The sequence below is a fragment of the Colias eurytheme genome, chromosome 12, assembly GCF_061535395.1.
Source record: "Colias eurytheme isolate Ceu_HAF_F1 chromosome 12, ilColEury1 Martin Lab GWU primary, whole genome shotgun sequence".
NCBI lineage: Eukaryota > Metazoa > Arthropoda > Insecta > Lepidoptera > Pieridae > Colias > Colias eurytheme.
Genome location: NC_142991.1, coordinates 980,596 through 1,000,294, shown reverse-complemented (window position 1 = coordinate 1,000,294; position 19,699 = coordinate 980,596). Strand labels below are relative to the sequence as shown.

Sequence of the window (19,699 nt, the reverse complement as noted above, 5' to 3'; positions counted from 1 at the left end):
TAATGAGCATAATTCTAATAAATCAAAGTTCTGTGTAAAAATTGAGTAATTTCATTTCCAATCGTTCAAAGAAAATAACAATAAAATAAAATAAAACTAATGACCTTAGAAACTATGTTTTTTTTTATTTATTACTCATTATTGTTCGTCCGTCGTAGGTCTGTAAACTGTATTGTACACTGAAGGTAAATGGTACTGTAGGTACTTTAGTTCGGCGTCGTCGCTCGTCGGCTTGATATAAAATTACATTCTTGATTTCATTGACACGCGCTATGATTTGCGCGCGGAATTTCTTGTGTTGTGAATTTATTTTTGTATGCTATGCATTTTAATTGATTCAAATTGCAATGTTTCTCTAGTATGCATTTGAGACTATATTGTAAATTGTAATAATTGATCGTGGGTATAGTAATTAATTATTCTAATAACGCAATTAGTAATACATATATGTATTTTCGGTGGGATTCAAAACAAAAAATTGGCCCGTGATTTTTATGAAATTTCACCACATTGCAAATCACATCAATCATAGTTCATACACATGTATGACGAAAGTGATTAGTATTGTGGCTAACATTGACTCATCAGTTCATCACTGAAACCAGTGATAAATCAGTACCTATATCATATTGTGTTTGAATATGTATTTTTAAACAATGATATAAGTATACAATTATTATAAATCGGTAAACTATCAAAGTAATCACAAACTTGCAAACATTGGTAAAATGTCCAGTAGTTTATGAGCCTATTCATTACAATCAAACAAACAAACAAAGTTTTCCTCTTTATAATATTAGTGTAGACAAACACTATGAATACGATCACGAATGCAAATTCGGGGATTTTCTAATTATTGCTAAATAATAATTGAATTCGTTTTGAAATACTCTATAATTTTTAGTGTATAAATAGACATTTATAATGTGGTGCTCATTTTTAGGGTTCCGTAGCCAAAATGGCAAAAACGGAACCCTTATAGTTTCGTCATGTCCGTCTGTCCGTCTGTCCGTCTGTCACAGCCGATTTACTCGGAAACTATAAGTACTACAGTGATGAAATTTGATGGGAATATGTGTTGTATGAACCGCTACAAAAATATGACACTAAATAGTAAAAAAAAGAATTGGGGGTGGGGCCCCCCATACATGTAACTGAGGGATGAAATTTTTTTTTTCGATGTACATACCCGTGTGGGGTATCAATGGAAAGGTCTTTTAAAATGATATAAAGTTTTCTAAAAAACATTTTTCTTAAAGTGAACGGTTTTTGAGATATCAGCTCTCAAAGTCGTAAAAAGTATGTCCCCCCCCCTCTATTTTTATAACTACGGGGTATAAAATTCTAAAAAAAATAGAGGTGATGCATGCTAATTAACTCTTTCAACGATTTTTGGTTTGATCAAAGTATCTCTTATAGTTTTTGAGATAGGTTGATTTAACTGTAATTTATTATATTTGCTGCTACGGAACCCTTTGTGCGCGAGCCCGACTCGCACTTGGCCGGTTTTATTTTTGTACTGCTAACGCTATTGTAGGTACCTATTTTCGTTGTTTTATTTCAAGTGAACACGGCCATACAATTTTGTCACGAGCCGCCTATGATTGTAGTGTTGTAGGTACTTTTGTTAGGCTCCTTCGTCGTCCGCGTCGCGTCGGCTCGAAAGTTCTTGATTTCATTGTCACGCGCTATGATTTGCGCGCGGATTTTCTTGTGTTGTGAATTTATTTTTGTATTATTATTATTTTTTATTTTTTTTTTATTTTATTGATTCAAATAAAATATTTCACTAGTATGCATTTGAGACTATATTGTATTATGTATAATTTATCGTAGGTATAGTTATTCTTATAACGCAGTTATATTTTCGGTGGGACAATTTGACCCGTGATTTTTCTGAAATATCACCACGTTGCAAATCACATCAATCATACACACGTATGACGAAAGTATAGTGGCTAACATTGACTCATCAGTTCATCACTGAAACCAGTGATAAATCAGTATATCATATTTTATTGTGTTTGAATATTTTTTAAACAACGATATATACAATATTATTATAAATCGGTAAACTACCAAAGTACTTCCGAATTTTCAGACAGACAAACAAGTAGTTTGAACACGCAGTTTTCTTATACTAGTAGCAAAAATCAAAACCATAATATTATGTTTACCTACTATATTTTACTAAAAGTCGAGTGCGTCGAAATCGTAAATAATAATATGTTTTTCACCTTCCTGGTTATTTTCCCATAGTAAATAGTGTTTTAGGTTTGTTGTTGTAGGTAGGAATAATAATAATTATTCTTACATGTTGGTTATGAAATGTATATTGAAATAATTTACTTTTACAAATCATTAGTGATATGAGTTTTGAGTGAAAATGCTTGGATCAGCATAATATTATATGGTACTTCAAATACATGTTTTGATAAAAAAAACAATAGTGTAATAAAATAAAACTGCGTTTTATTGTAATCAATGTTGACAATTTTAAATTCCAAAATTATTGATCAATAAAATAGTTTACACCAACAAATATACTTAACTTTTATTTTTATAACAATCGTTCATAATATAAACCGTAGCAGGTGGCGTTTTGAAGTTCTGTCTACTCATACAGAAAAATGGAAAACTTGTTTTTTTTGTAAACAATTTATTACTCATGTTGTTTGGCAACTCGAAGCGTGGTCGTCCGTCGTAGGTACTTTTGTTCGGCGTCGCGTCGTCGTCCGCGTCGGCTTGATATAAAACATTCTTGATTTCATTGACACGCGCTATGATTTGCGCGCGGAATTTCTTGTGTTGTGAATTTATTTTTGTATGCTATGCATTTTAATTGAATCAAATTGCAATATTTCTCTAGTATGCATTTGAGACTATATTGTAATAATTGATCGTGGGTAGGTATAGTAATTAATTATTCTAATAACGCAATTATATTTTCGGTGGGATTCAAAACAAAAAATTGGCCCGTGATTTTTATGAAATTTCACCACATTGCAAATTATATATTATACAATTACAATTACAATTATTATAAATCGGTAAACTATCAAAGTAATTACAAACTTGCAAAATATGCTTTTCCGAATTTTCAGACAGACACACAATTTTATTAGTTTGTTTTAGCAAAGTAGGTACCTATACCTATACGCTTACGTCGCGCGTCGCGTCGTCGAAAACGGTGCGCCCAGAAACAAACATACCTAATTCAGTTACAATCCTTTTTTTGTTCCGTAATTTATTGTATTTATTCTAATATGATTTTTTTTATTCGTCGGCCAGTTCTACTAGGTATAAAAAGATAAAATTGAAATATAATTATTGTAGCGACAGCCATATTATGTTACTATGTTTTCGTAAATATGTTTTTCACCTTCCTGGTTATTTTCACATAATCTTATCTTATATATAAAAATGAATCGCAAAATGTGTTGGTAAGCGCATAACTCGAGAACGGCTGAACCGATTTCGATCATTATTTTTTTATTATATTCCTTGAAGTACGAGGATGGTTTTTATGTAGAGAAAACGTAAATATTATGTACCACGGGCGAAGCCGGGGCGGACCGCTAGTATATATATATAAATGAATCGCAAAATGTGTTGGTAAGCGCATAACTCGAGAACGGCTGAACCGATTTCGATAATTCTTTTTTTATTATATTCCTTGAAGTACGAGGATGGTTCTTATGTAGAGAAAACGTAAACATGTACCACGGGCGAAGCCGGGGCGGACCGCTTGTCTAATATAAAAATGAATCGCAAAATGTGTTGGTAAGCGCATAACTCGAGAACGGCTGAACCGATTTCGATAATTCTTTTTTTATTATATCCCTTGAAGTACGAGGATGGTTCTTATAGCTAGAGAGCTAGTTAGTTTAGTTTTAGTGCAGTGGCAGTGTAAATGTTGTTGTTGAGGTTATGTAAATTTAACACTTTAGTTAACTACCAAGATATAAAGAAATGAGGATAGGACACAATAACTATTGGTTGAGGTATTTATAAACTCATAATATACTTTTAAAAAAATCACGTTTTAATAAATTTCTAGAATTAAATTAGAACAGCTGATTCAAAATAGCCTAAAAAATCTTAATAATAATAATTACGCTTCACAGCAAGAAGAAATGTACCATATGTACCCGCACAAAGTCGATATTGTGTTGCCTACCGTTCGACTCAATGGCTAGGGTTGTAACTACCTTTAATAATTATTACCAAACTAATAAACCGAGTGATGCGAAATAGCCATAATTCTTTTAGAGTTTGATAAAATGATCAGGCAGGTATTTTCTTTAATCCTCTGAATTCTCGGTTACTAAATTGTATCGTTGAAATTATTCTTAATCGCGTAAATTTAATAAATAATCATATGGAAAACACTTTTCACTTTCACGCCCAACTACTATACAATAATTACGTTGTTTCGGTATTTTGACGAGAAAACGCAGGAAACATCCGTTGTATCATTTTAGATAGATTGTATATTTTGTATCTGTAGAATTGAAATCAAAGCTATGTATATGTTGTCTCCATTCTTTTCTTATCGGATTGTTGATCCCAATGCGAATGCGTCACTTAAATTTTATAAAAGACAATTAAGAACATCAAAAATAAAGTGATACGTAAATATTTCACAGTGCAATATATTATGTAATTAATAATAATTATATATTTATGAAAAAATAATTACATCAGATTTAATAATAGCAATTGTTTTGAATGTACATAATATGAATAAATGATTACATCATAATAGTAATAATCACAATTGTTTTATTTCCCATTTGTTGCAACCCTAGCATATTTTCATGTAGCAGCAGAAGTACCTACACTGGCGGCGCGGCGGCATCGTGCGACATCAAAGGCATTGCCTTACTAGGTAAGTTTATAATGACTCATTTCTTTTATTATATAATTTACGTTTTACTTTTACAGAATCCGATTCAATGGATTATGAAGACGAGTCACACAACGCCATACGATAGTGATGATGAATGAACATTTCAATAAATGCATGCGTGTTTTTTTATGTTGTTTTGTAATTGTTAATTGTTTCTTAAATAAAGAAATAAACTAAATATTTAAATGATGATTTGTTATTTGCAACACAACTTTATATTTGAGATTCTTTACAAATGTATATTTAGTTTTGTATCATCAAATTTATAAATTTTATTCCATAGTTTTCAAAATTAAATGTAAATGACCATAAAAACATTAATAAAGTAAATCATTGATGTAAGGTCAGGGAACGTAATACATATATACATCTGACCATGTAGAAGCTAAGTCTTGTTGACTGCTGAAGTCTGTAAAGTTTTGTTGTCTGCTGAAGTCTGTACGCAATGAAAATGTCTGCCGTTTCGAAAATAAGTTTTTAAGACCCTAATAAATAAAATATATGAATGGCAGATCTGGTCAAATACTTTCAAAATTGTATTTTTTTCAGCACTTTCATAAGTGTCTGCCAGAATGTTATCCGCGTGATAATGGTCTGCCATTGTAATTTTCCGATAGTAATAATAATCTATTATCAAATATCAAAATGGCAGACGTGGTCAAATGGTTTCAAAGTTCGCCAAAAATTTCCACCTGTCTTACCTAAGCGCGCGCCCCGTCCACCACTCTGGGCTTAGTGACTCCTCATCTCATGTGTAGTAGGTATAGGGGAATCAACACACAAAAATCCAGGTCTGGTCAAATACATACAGGTAGCTTTGCGCTAGCTCTCTAGCTATTACTTCTAATGGAGAGAAAACGTAAACATGTACCACGGGCGAAGCCGGGGCGGACCGCTAGTAAATAATAAAATAATAAATAGTGTATTAGATTTGTTATTGTATCTTGTATACCTACGAATAATTATTCTTACGTCTTGTTGGGAAATGTTCAAATACCTACCTATTGAAATAATTTACTGTTACAAATCATTAGTGTTATTAGTTTTGAGTGAATAGGCATGGATCAGAAATTCAGAATATAATATGCTACTAACTACTCAAATACATACATGTTTACACAACAAACACCACTGACCTCTATAACTATAAGTTATAGAGGTCAGTGACCGTCAGTGACAAACACTATGGATACCTACGCTCGCGAATGCAAATTCGGTGATTTACTAATTATTGATACCTAGTCATTGAATTCGTTTTGGAATAGCCTGTACTTTGTAATTTTTAGTGTTATAGACATTTATAAAATGTGGTGCTCATTTTTTTTTGTAATAAATTATCCTGCTACGCTATTGTATTTTCGTTGTTTTATTTCAAGTGAACACCCATACAATTTTGTCACGAGCCGCCTCTGGCCTCTGGGTGAAATCAACCAGTCAAATGATTTTTGTTCTAATTGTATTTTGGTAGTAGTTTGTTTAGAATTTACATTACCATTGTTTAATTTTTATTTTGTATTTGCAGTAAAATAAAAAGATGAAAAACTTCATTAGGTATATTGTACGACACCTCACTCTGAATCGCGCTAGCGAAATTTTTTCGTTACAGAGCACATATACAACTTTCGGACAATCTTCATTGAGGCCGGCCGGCAAATCGAGTATGTCGAAAAACTTCACTTATTCGATGGAGGTATTCTACCTTCCTTCCTCCACAGTTGTGGGACCCCGACGTGCATTGAACACGCAGCTTTCTGATACTAGTAGCTAAAATCAAAACCACAGATATGTCTGTGATCAAAACCATAATAATATTTTTACCTATTATTTTACTAAAAGTCGAGTGCATCGAAATCGTAAATATGTTTTTCACCTTCCTGGTTTTTTTTCCATAGTAAATAGTGTTTTTGATTTGTTGTTGTATGAATAATTATTCTTACTTGTTGGTTATGAAATGTATATTGAAATAATTTACTTTTACAAATCATTAGTGATATTAGTTTTGAGTGAAAATGCTTGGATCAGCATAATATCATATTTGCTACTTCAAATACATGTTTTGATAAAAAAAAAACAATAGTGTAATGTAGGTAATAAAATAAAACTGCGTTTTATTGTAGGTAATCAATTTTGACATTATTTATTTCCCAAAATTACAATAAAATAGTTTACGCCAACAAATATAACTTTTATTTTTATAACAATCCTACTTCCTACTAATGCGAAAGTTTGTGAGGATGTGTATGTGTGTGTTTCACGCAAATACTACTGAACCGATTACAATGAAATTTAGCACACATATAGAACGTAACTTGGACACATTGAATAGGTTTTATCCCGGAAACCCCACGGGAACGGGAACTATACGGGTTTTTTTTTGAAAATGCGGGCGGAAAGCTAATCGTTCATAATAATATAAACCGTAGCAGGTGGCGTTTTGAAGTTTTGTCTACCCATACAGAAAAATGAAAACCACAGGAGATTGCCCAAGTGACTATGGCACTTGGTATCGCAATCAAACTTATTGTGTCAAGATGAAATATAGCTCAATTTAAAGCTTGATGTTAGTACTTTTAGATATGATTAAAGTTTTTATGTAAATAAGCCGCAGTTCGCGACAATAAAAATAAAACAATAGTTTTATTCAACACTTCAAAAAACTACTTAATCGAGTTTAAACTAACGATGAACGTTAAGTTTTACATTTATTACATAGGTAATATTTTAATTTACAAGACAAATGTGAAAAGTAAATCGTAATTCGCGCGATTTTGCTGGAATATTCCTCCGCGCCATCACGTCAGTCCTTTTTTGAATGAAGCTAAAATTTTAAATATGGAAAGCCGACGTCAAGTGCATTTTTCTAAGTTTCTTTTTGGGATTATTATTAATGAGCGTCCAACGTACCTTTACCAGAGGCTTCATTTTTGTAGGGATAAAGGACGCAAATCGCTTGTCAATGAAACCAGGGGTATGAGTCAAAAGCTACTTATTGTGCCCAAACATCACACAACCGCTTTCAGAGGCAGTTTCAGTTATAATGCTACGAAGTGTTGGAACAACTTGCCTCCACCCTTACGTAACCTTCGTTGCATTAATAACTTCAAAAATAAAGTTGCTGCTATTATTTTTAAAAAACAACCGTAACCTACTGTAGAATGTAGCATCTCTCTTTTGTGTCTATTTATCTGTATGTATGTTTATTAATTTTTTATTTTCGTTATTATTTTCTAGTATATGTACATTCATATGCCTTCTTTTTATATGTATAATATTTATAACGTGTAATATTGTTTATTTTATTAATATAATTTCTATCCCTCTATACTTCGGTCTGTAGCTGTACTTCAAACATTGGGGGCCACTGAAAATCAGTGCTGTGCTGTTGAAGGCACAGCTTAATACTGAGTTGGTCCCCTTTTTGCTAAAGGTCTGCCACACTTTTGTCTTTTTCTGTGTTTTTTGTATTCCTTATTCTTTTCATTATATCTGTTGTTGGCTTTTGGCGAAATAAATTATTCTTATTCTTATTCTTATTCTTATAATTTAAACATTATTTCAAAATAACATCGAACAATGCGTCGAACACATTCATTTGACATTTCAAATAGAAACTATGACATATGACGTTTGCAAGAGAGATAGATATAGGTATGTGTCAAAACAAAACTTTTACTTTTATTTCTATTTATTCGGTATAATTACAACTTAATAGTGATAAATATGATCATTATAAATACAAATAGGAATTAACAATATCACGAACACGTGACACAACTAGTATTTTACCGATTCCATACGTAGTCATACATGTTTCAAAAGAAAAACTTTTACTTTTACTATTATTTCAATTTATCCGGTTTAATTAAGACTTAATATTGATACATATGATCATTATAAATACAAATAGGAATTAACAATATAACGAATACGTGGCACAACTAAAATTTTACCGATACCACCCGTGGTCATTCTCCTTTGTGGGTCATTTGTAACAGGATGGCGGTTCTACAGCGAAAAAAGAAAAATGATGGTCAGAACGCTGATACCGGATACCTTAAGATACTGTAATATAAAATATTACTAGATTAGATAAAATATTATAGGTAGTATCTTCACCGTGTGTGACGCGCTTTACATTCACGCCATCTAGAGTTAAATCTTTATCATTTTTGTATACGTCTGTGTGTGTAAACGACCCTGTATGCAATGACAGATGTTAAAACGCATAATTTTACCGAATTGGGTGGATTTTAAGGCAATGATATAACATATTTCAATAATATATAATATTCAGTAACCGCCATGACTATTCCTAGGTTTGATGACTATTCCAATTACGCAAAAACTCAAATAAACTAGAAATGTAGAATTCAGCGCCATCTAGCGGGATATTGGCTGGGAACAGATCGTAGCAATCACCTTAATCGTTAAAGCTTGTTGTTGACTGTTAAGTTTTTCGTTGTTATTTGTTTAAGTTTTTACTGTGTTGTTATTCATAGACAGCCCTCGAAATGGGGAAAAATAAGACTATTCATAGCGGAGAGCGAACAGTGATATTATTAATATTTTTTTTTTGCTATCTGTACCCGAGACATGGGCGGGTGACGTCACAGTTGAAAAGGGTCTAGTTGGCTTGGTCGAGTAGTACATCTGTTTTAATGGTGAATTTCCTTCCGGGTTATCTTACTAACCCGGAAGGAAATTCACGGCTAAGATATGTTTTATACCCACCATGAACCGATCCATACAGACTATTTGAGACTTTGACTTATATTTTTACAATATTCGTTACTTTATCTGACAGATAAGTAGATTGCAGAATAACATAGTACTGCAAAACCGGCCAATATTCTTGTTTTGTTATACAGTTTTCATTCATCCGTATCCACACTCCACTTTCCCAATAGATTTTTACGATTGGCTTGTTCACGGAGAAGTAATCCCGTTTTATTGCGTGCATTGCTTTTATGTTTTATTCCTTCCGGGTGCTGAGTGGAAGGTAATCCTTAACAAATCTGTGTACAGCGTTCCAGTTTTGTTATGTATGGTTTTATAATCTGCGGGTTTTATGGTTTAAAATGCGATTTATTTATAGTATGGACACAACTGCAACCGATGTTTCTACATTTAACATGCTTTTTACACGCTTTATCTTCACCTGTATGTTTGTAACCGACTTCTTTGGGCGCGATTTTGACCCACTTTAAACGGCCAGATTTCGTTCAAACTTTGTAGATTTATTGAGGACCGATGACAATACACTAATTTGATAAAAATTTTCTATTTTTTAGTTCGGTTTTCTACAAAAAGTTTTTTAGTTTTTTTAAACTATTATTATTGAATAGAAATCTAATGCGTTTATACCATAATTTGTCACTCATTTACCCGGGAAGGGCCGAGGCAAGCAGAAATATGAAGGTAGAAATTTTATCAAAGACAATTAATGCTATTTAAGTTTCAGAAAATGTATAAGGTATACATATACTTAAAATCAATCACACAACAAACTACGTTCTACAAAAGTAAGTTTGGTACATAATTAGTTTTTACAATTTGCAAATTAGGTTTTGTTATGAGCTACCATTAATGAGCTACTTTTAAGAGGACGCGTCAATTTCGTCACAAAGCAATTATTCAGTTTATTCTAATTGGTCTATTGCGAAATATTGTGAAATTCTTCTTCAAGTTTTCAGTTATTTCAGCAGTCCTGCTGCCTTTTTGGATATTTTTCATAAACGTATAACTACCTAATATTGTGCTAATATCACGATTGGATTATATTTCTAACCAAGTACAGAAAATTTTAATTTAAAACCATTTAATAATTTTTGAAAAAACAATATTGTTGAAATATGTAGGTATTTATAAAGAACCAACAAATTTTCGACTACCTTTAAGGCGGGATTAGATGATCGTATTTTTCTATTCTTTAAAAATTTTCATTATTTTAATACTACAATATTCAAAATAATAATTTACCTGTTGATTGTGATAGCGACCATAGATAGAAGAGATACGGCTTCATTCCCATAGAAGACGAACGCGAACATTTGGCAGAGTTGAGGTCCCAACACCCACTCCTGTTTTATGTACCTGCCAAGTGAAAGGTATTATATAAAATATATTATATAATAATTTATTAGTAATAAAAAAAAGCTTTATAAGAAACTTTTAGTTTTGTCTATATTCACGTAAATTTCAGGAACTACAAGGTCTAATTAAAAAAGTAATAAAATGTAAAACAGACAAATAAAGAAATTTGAAATTAGACATGCAATAATGAAACACCATTAATTAATACTGTATCAGAGTTTTTGTTTCTTTTATATTGCAATAGTTTGATAGCCCATTGAGGAACCTCTAAAATCTAAATGAAGCTACAACCAAAATTACGCGGTATAAACCATTATCGTCTCCCACAAATAGCTACTACATTAAAAACTAGATAATCTTTCAACATGTCAAAACAATATGATCCGTAATATTTTGATAGATGCGCACGCGCACGACAGATGTGTGTATCGCGTCAAATTTCACATTGTATGAAATGTATGGAATACACATGGTTCCGTGAAGCTCGATTGAGTCATAAACAATGTTTGTTTGTGTTATGATGTGCCGATAGGATATAGGGAATGATATTTAGTGGGGTGATTGTAGTTTCATCCGCTGATTAGCTTATTTTATGCTTATGTGCATTGCCTTTTAGCTCTTTTTTACTATGTTTTTTAGTAAAAATAAGTATTTTATTGCTAATAAGATATCTGCTCAAGTACTTAAGCTGACATAGTATGCGTTAAAAAATGATATAAATGAAACCGTAATTAAATTATTTTTTTACGTTTAGTCCTCATATTATGAGAGCCTTTGACTCTCATAGCCCATAAGTATATCTACATAGGTACTATATTAAAAAATCTATAACCTGTGCATATATTTATGTAAATTCATTGTAATATCTTAATCGAATGACCAAGCTACCCACTAACAACCTTATTGGGGACATACGGACATATATATGAAGAATACGCCATTATTTCATCTGCGTATGCGCATGTAATGATATTTAAACATGAAGCATTAAAAATAATTATTAAAACAACAAACAACCGGATTTGCTGGACGCTGGTTATGGTATCGATTGCAACTACCTGTCTTCCCATCTTTTAAATTCTACTAGATGATTCTGGCGTTTTCTTAGTTTATTTATTTATATTTATTTTTTAATTTGCCGAATATTTCCGATACATTAATAGTAACATATACAGAGACAAAAAAAATACCTTCTATTAAATATTGTACTATGTATTATATATATTTTTTCATTCGTTCAATGGCTGCAAAATGACTGTGTATAACTACTACTAAGCAACTAACAATTTCATACTGCTTCATGATTTTTTTGTAACTTTGAGAGAATATTTTAGATATTTTAACATGCAGGAATCTAAAAATTACTAGTTTTATGATAATTTTATTAGAAAAAGGTAAACTTACCGACTAGCGGTCAGTGGAAGATTGATACTGCAGAACAGTAAGTCAGACACACACAAGGAGAGCACGAACATTGTAGTCACGTGGCCACGTAGCTTCGGGTGCATTAGTAGTGCTACTGTTGTTATCAGGTTACCTGTGGATTATTAGATTTTAAATTATCTTACTTCTTATTTCCTGTAATACTATAGGAAGTAAGAAGGAATACGGTTGTTACTATATAGAACAATTCGTTATAACAGGCAATTTAAGAATTTATTTGCGAAAAGACTATGATGTCCTCCTGACCGAATTTTGCGAACAGTCAATTAAAACGGAGAATAGCCAACTGCGCAAAATAAATTATACCTATCTAGTGCAATATTAAACAAGTTTATTTATGTTTTTGGACTATTTATAGTTTATATTGCATACAAAGTTATGTGTTGATATTTTAGCCATAAACTTGACCGTTACGTACATTTTACATGTGCTCTCATAAAAAAAGGGAGTTTAGTTTTCTTACATTAGTTAGCTAGACTACTCAAGAATACATACAGACCGAGATACCGCCAAATTTTTCGTGCACTATAAAAATAAAAATGAAGTTAATTTTACCCCCAAAAACACGTGTAAACATATTATTTTAGGGTACTATCGCTCAATTAGAAGCTCGTCTATTAGCCAAAACATCGTATCGATTTAATTCGTATAAGTGGTGGTCTGGCCACTCGATTACCTACAGTATGACTGGCGCCGGGTTATGTGAAATTATTTTCGACTAGACTGTGTTTGAGTCATGGTGGTGTTGAGACCATATCACACCGCTGAGGTGAAAGACCATGTCTAGGACAGAAATGGTCTGTATTGAAGGTAGCTTGATGTTATAAACGGTGTAAAAATATCCGTTATATTTTAAACTATTTTGTGTGTTTGACGTCGTATATGTATACTACATAGATGTACCTACCAACCATCAAATATAATGCCTAGAAAATTATAGCTCTTCTGTTGACCTAACCTAACAATCACGGCTCATTTATAGTTTTAAAATTCTTAAAAAAGATCTTCAAGTCCTATATGAAAATCTTTATATAATATTCTAAACGCGAAAGGGTTTGTTTCTCTTTCTTTCACGGTATAACCGATTTTCTGGTTTCATTCTGTGCCTAGACTTTTTTGTTTCAAAAACTAGAGTGTAAGTGATATATACCTATAACTAGGTACAATTTGGGTTTTTCAGCGGTTTCTGAACAATTTCCTTGAATCCCGAACAACAAACTGTAACAATTTATACAATCTTGAAATAAGTAGGTACTTCCTCTGTACAAGAGATTATGAATGGCATTAAAAATAATATATTTTTATAATCTTCATAATGTATTGCGAACCGTCTCATTAATGGCGACACTTGTCACAATTTGACTGATTGCGTCCGGGTTGATGAACTTAAAAATAATTATTTGTTTTTTATTTTATTAATGGTCTTCTAAAAATTAAGCGGACATTTTAATTTTTAATTGAATACAGATGTGAGGATTTTGCAAATATTATTTTAATATGAAATCTATTCTAAGTAATCTATACTAATATTATAAAGCTGAAGAGTTTGTTTGTTTGAACGCGCTAATATCAGGATTTACTCGTCCGATTTGAAAAATTATTTCGGTGTTAGATAGCCCATTTATCGCGGAAGGCTATATAATTATTAATTAACATTACGCTAAGACCAACACGAGCGGAGCAATGCGGGTGAAACCGCGGAGCACAGCTGGTATTACATATAGTCCGGGATCCATCGCTCATTAATTTTGCAAGTGATTACTATCAAGCTAATTTTTCGTGAGTAGCTTTATTTTGATGAGATGCCCAATAATTTCATGTACGAAACTCTCGATTGTGGTAGCTTACAGAGGTAACAAGGATAAAAATTTTTGATTTGACGGTTCTCAAATATTTATTACGCAATTTGTAGGACAATATGTCTGTTGAATTATATAAGTATTAAATAAGTGAAAATAAAAAAATCAGCTGGTTAGTAATCATTTATGATGACCTCGTTATCGATACACATTGGAAAGGGGGACTCTTTGATCAAACCATAGATTTTGTAGGACAAATATTTTTTTCGAATAATTTAGATAATTATCTTGAGATTGAACAAAAAAAAACATTCAGTTAGTAATTAATATTTGAGAACCATCAAATCAAAATATTTTATCCTTGTTTCCTCTGTTAGCTACCACAATCGAGAGTTTCGTACATGAAATTATTGGGCATCTCATCAAAATAAAGCTACTCACGAAAAATTAGCTTGATAGTAATCACTTGCAAAATTAATGAGCGATGGATCCCGGACTAATATACCTACTTTTAATAGTTAGAAATCTGTTTGCACTTTATAGCAGAACTAAAACTTAAAGAATTTGGCCTGGAGATAATTGGTAAACAAATGGGTAGGTTCAATAATGTTAAATTCCACAGGTATTTTTGTATTAGAAATAATTCTTCTACAACACGGAATGGTACTTTCAGGCATAATGAACAAGATAGAAACAGTCATTACGCTGCTAATTTGTCAAACGTCGATCTATTTTTAGGCAAGGACCTTACAAATGCTATTTATGGACATACCGAGGCAAAACATTTAGGCTTATTTTAAACGTAACAGAAGTTTCGGATAATAATATATTATCTGTGACCTAAAATATATCGCTTTTAAATAAACAAAAATCAATACCCACAGTTCCAGATTTACATCTAAATTGCTATTTAACTTATAGGGTGAAAATGACCACAGCACCCCATTATTATTGCAACGAATTTATTGCACATAAAAATTGCATTTAGCATCAACGACCCCTAAATGCAGATATATCGATTGGGGACGATTACGGATTATTTCTATATGGTGGGGTGTTCGAATGAGTATTGAAACACTATTTCTAATCTTCTTAATAAAAAATTTGAAAGATTAGATTAATATGCGTATAACGACTTGATGAAATAAAAATAAATAATAATAAATAAATATTTGGGGACAATTTTCACACACGGCACGATCTGATCCCATGCTAAGCTTTCGCTTGTGTTATGGAAACCAGATGGCTGATAAACATCTAAGTACATATAATTTTAAATAAATACTTACATAGATAATTAACACCTAGACACAGAGCAAACATCTATGTTCATCACACAAATATTTGCCCCAGGTGGGAATCGAACCCACGACCAGGGTCACTACTCACTACCAACCAAGCCAACCGGTCAGTCAAAATAACATGAGTCGTCAACCGCGGCTGTATCTGTATTTATGTATTATTTTTAATAGCTTTTTACTTTTTTAACAAGTTTTGAATAACTCAATACACAAATTATAAACCTTAGTTTCATAAAGACGAAAATTATCTTCCTATTAAAAATTGCACTACACAAACAAAAAAAATTCCCATCCATTTACATTTATTTTTATCTCCATCAATACAAACATAGTTTCCTACGGGGTGGCTAATTGCTTACCATAATAGAGCAATGGGCGACATATATAGCTATCCTATATGTGTTGCTTGTTAATTTATTATTCTATTTGCTTAAATGCACGCTGGGTAATTAAATTAGTTTTCTGTTCTGATAAAGTTTATAGCTTTTTCCATTTGGTTTGACGGAATAGAATTTAAGGCTTTCCTTTTTTTTATTTAGGTATTTAGGATTTTAGGGATTGTTCTCCAAAAGGACGATGTCAATCCCATCGTACCTTGTACAAAGATGTTAGTTGTTACACTCAACAGTCTATTATATTCTAAAATTTAAAGTGTATCGTGGCTAGCTAATTTAATTTTATATGTGTTAATTGCTTATGTTTTTTTATAATTCATCTGTGATTTTTAAAATCTTAATTAAGAAGGCAATAACTTAATATACTATACTTTTTTATTACTTACATAGTTTTAGCGAGACAGTTTAAGAAATTAAAATATAGCTGTAACGTGCCGAAATCTTAAACAGTATAAATAAATCGCCTTTTAAACCCTTCTTTGAGTGTTTTATTTCGAAATATTACCCCGTATTTCCCTAATATTCCGCTCCCATTATTCGATCTATAAACGAAACAAAGTTTATTCAGCTTGTCATGCTGTAACATATGTATCAAATAGTATATCAGTTTTTATTTCACCATGTGATTGTTAACTCTATTTATAAGCTAGTAAATAGTTCGTTATTATCTCCTGTTGCTCAGGGCAACCGTGAAAATGTACTATCCCATCAAAAACATCCTGTAAAAAACCCAAGTCTCGCAGCTCAGTCTTTCTACCGTCAAAAGTTGTGAGATCCATGTAATACCAAGTCGGTTAATCTATTTAGTGTCTACTTGAAGGACCTTCTGTCTTAAGTTATTACATAAGTTATTATCATGCCAATATTAAAAATATTTAACGTTTTAAACAAATAGATCGACTTGGACATCGCTTGATTTGATTATTAGTATGTATCACACTACACAGCACGAAGGGCCAGCGACCAACAGGAACGAGAGTTTCAATCGCGTGAGGCGCGAGAGACTAAAGAATCTAATATAAGTAATATTGTAATATTCATTTTGTTTTCATGCGATGTCCAAGTCGATCTATTTGTTTAAAACGTTAAATATTTTTAATATTGGCATGATAATAACTTATGTAATAACTTAAGACAGAAGGTCCTTCAAGTAGACACTAAATAGATTAACCGACTTGGTATTACATGGATCTATCTCGATGCATGGATCTCACAACTTTTGACGGTAGAAAGACTGAGCTGCGAGACTTGGGTTTTTTACAGGATGTTTTTGATGGGATCTCACTTCTTTTTGTAGAGCCTTTCTTTTTGATACCACGACCAACCACCAACTGCATAAATAACTTTGTAATCCCATATATTTATATGGGATTACAAAGTTATTGATGCAGTTGGTGTATTTGGAAAACTGGACCGAAATTACAAAATATTTAAGTTTTCCCATGATTAAGACACTAAACTCTATATGTATTCCAAATATGAAGCTTCTAAGTCTGCTAGAAGTGCCTTGGACTTTTGATGATCGGTGAGTCAGTGAGTGACAAAATTTAGATACTTTAACAAGTTGTCATTCTTAAACTACTGGTTCAAATTGACTGAAATTTTAAATATTCCGTGTTTATACAATGCCGGATTAGTTACTAGATTCAGGTTTATTGCTTTATCCACAACCGAATTATAGGGGGTCGAAAAAGGCCCGAATTGCTTCGAGAAAAGGATGGTACGGCCGTGCCGCTTTTTTTTTTGCTCGACTTGGCGGGGGCACTGCCGTGCCCCCAGAACTACTATTTCTTGAATTCTCCTCCGTGATGTTTTAACCCTTTAATAAAAAGACAATTAAATATTAAGAGAGGTGAGAGATACTAATACGACTGATAGATTCAAAATATGACAAAAATATTGCCAAATTTCACGAGAATTGGTCAAGCCGATTCGGTGGTTAACTACAAACACCTCGACACGAGAAGGTAGTAGAAAGATATTTACATATTATTTGTGCGCAGTTTACAGCGTGATCCTAATTCCTACAATTAAATCTTCAATTGAAACTATGCATGTCTCAAAATAGATTTGATATGTAAAGATAAAGTTACATTTTGGTTTCTGTATCAGACATGTTATAAAATAGGGAGCTTTTAAGTCAACTGGTTAGACAGTTGAGCCCATAAAATTAATGAGAACATGTGTTGGCACTTTATATTATTGTTAATTAAATTACGAAAGCTGCGTTTGAATTAGTAAGGATATGTCATTATTTTGTCAATGATAGTGACTATAATTTTTTGCGTCTGGGAAACATACACAAAATGAAATTATGATTATTGCACGCCTCATAAGCGAAGCGTTGAGGTGGGTACTACCACAGATTAGAGAATAGTTACTTCGTAACAGATACATCACTCCCATACAAAAGCTAAAATACCTACGCTATATTTACCTACAAAATGCGTCGCAACTCGGCTGCAGTAAGAAATGTACTCTACGAACACGCACCGAGAAGTGAGTTTCCCGCGCACGCCGCGTGATTGCGTCATCAAACGAAAACTTTAGGGTTGTACCGAGCGCGTAAATTAAACACAGAGTTGCTGAAACACTTAATTTTTTATTGTTAATTATATTTGTTACATTATACAATAAAAAAAATGAAATCTTATTGATAGTAGTTGTTTCCTTCGGTTTCACCCGCGTGGACCCGCTATATGTGTCTCGTGGATAAAAAGTAGCCTGGTAGGTTTGTGAGTTTCTTTGACTCCGTACTCCGAACTCCCGACACCCGTCCACATCGCAATAACCGGGCATCTTGGTAGCGAGCGCGGGAAACGTGACGCGGGTGCGCAGTCTCGCGTGTGCCAACCAACTGCCGCTTGGGTCGGTACCGACCTACTGTGCGGTAGGCGCTTATAGCGCGACCTTGAGCGAGTGACGGGGGCCTGGTACTACTGTCACTTCGCGCAAAACATCTGATTTTTCAAACTTAAAATGTCTTTATGTATCATACATTGCACTTGTAAGATAATACATACACACACATATTAAGAAAAAACACTATTTTTAACGTTCATGATATTTTTGATATCATTTTTGTTATTTAACCCATTGACCACCGAAAACAGTTTAAAAAAGTTCTGTCTTGGACGTCCGTGTGTCTGTATGTGCGGATCCTTTTTCTTGTTAACACGATAGCGACCGAAATACTTTACTAATCGAGTCTTTTTTTTTCTCTTACGCTTGAGTATGCTCAGGAATAGAACCCTTTCATTTTTCAGGGTCTGATTCGATGTGGTTTAATTGTTATTAAATAAACAAAAATAATAATTAATAAATATTTATTAAAAAAAAATTATGAGGCGTGCACTTTTGGATTTTCCAATTTTCTCTTACGCTTGAGTATGCTCAGGAATAGAACCCTTTCATTTTTCAGGGTCTGATTCGATGTGGTTTAATTGTTATTAAATAAACAAAAATAATAATTAATAAATATTTATTAAAAAAAAATTATGAGGCGTGCACTTTTGGATTTTCCAAATTATTTTATTATTATACTAGCGGTCCGCCCCGGCTTCGCCCGTGGTACATGTTTACGTTTTCTCTACATAAAAACCATCCTCGTACTTCAAGGAATATAATAAAAAAAATTATCGAAATCGGTTCAGCCGTTCTCGAGTTATGCGCTTACCAACACATTTTGCGATTCATTTTTATATATAAGATTATAATCTTAATCCATTCCACAATATTCATTACAAAAACGATTAA

At 32.5% G+C, this 19,699-nt stretch overlaps 1 protein-coding gene and 1 long non-coding RNA gene across 2 annotated transcripts in view; one reads left to right on the top strand and one right to left on the bottom strand.

Moving 5' to 3' along the window:
* Positions 1-19,699, bottom strand: part of Tre1 (Trapped in endoderm 1) — a 66,237-nt gene that overhangs the window by 14,323 nt on the left and 32,215 nt on the right. The window contains exons 3-4 of the mRNA XM_090107772.1: positions 12,410-12,542; positions 10,892-11,005 (exon numbers count right to left, since the gene is read on the bottom strand). Coding sequence (XP_089963898.1) covers positions 10,892-11,005; positions 12,410-12,542 — 247 coding nt within the window. The remainder of the gene's footprint in view (positions 1-10,891; positions 11,006-12,409; positions 12,543-19,699) is intronic.
* LOC149903740 (uncharacterized) overlaps positions 4,436-19,699 on the top strand; it is a 336,421-nt gene continuing 321,157 nt past the window's right edge. The window contains exon 1 of the long non-coding RNA XR_016457306.1: positions 4,436-4,891. This is a non-coding gene — a long non-coding RNA (uncharacterized LOC149903740). The remainder of the gene's footprint in view (positions 4,892-19,699) is intronic.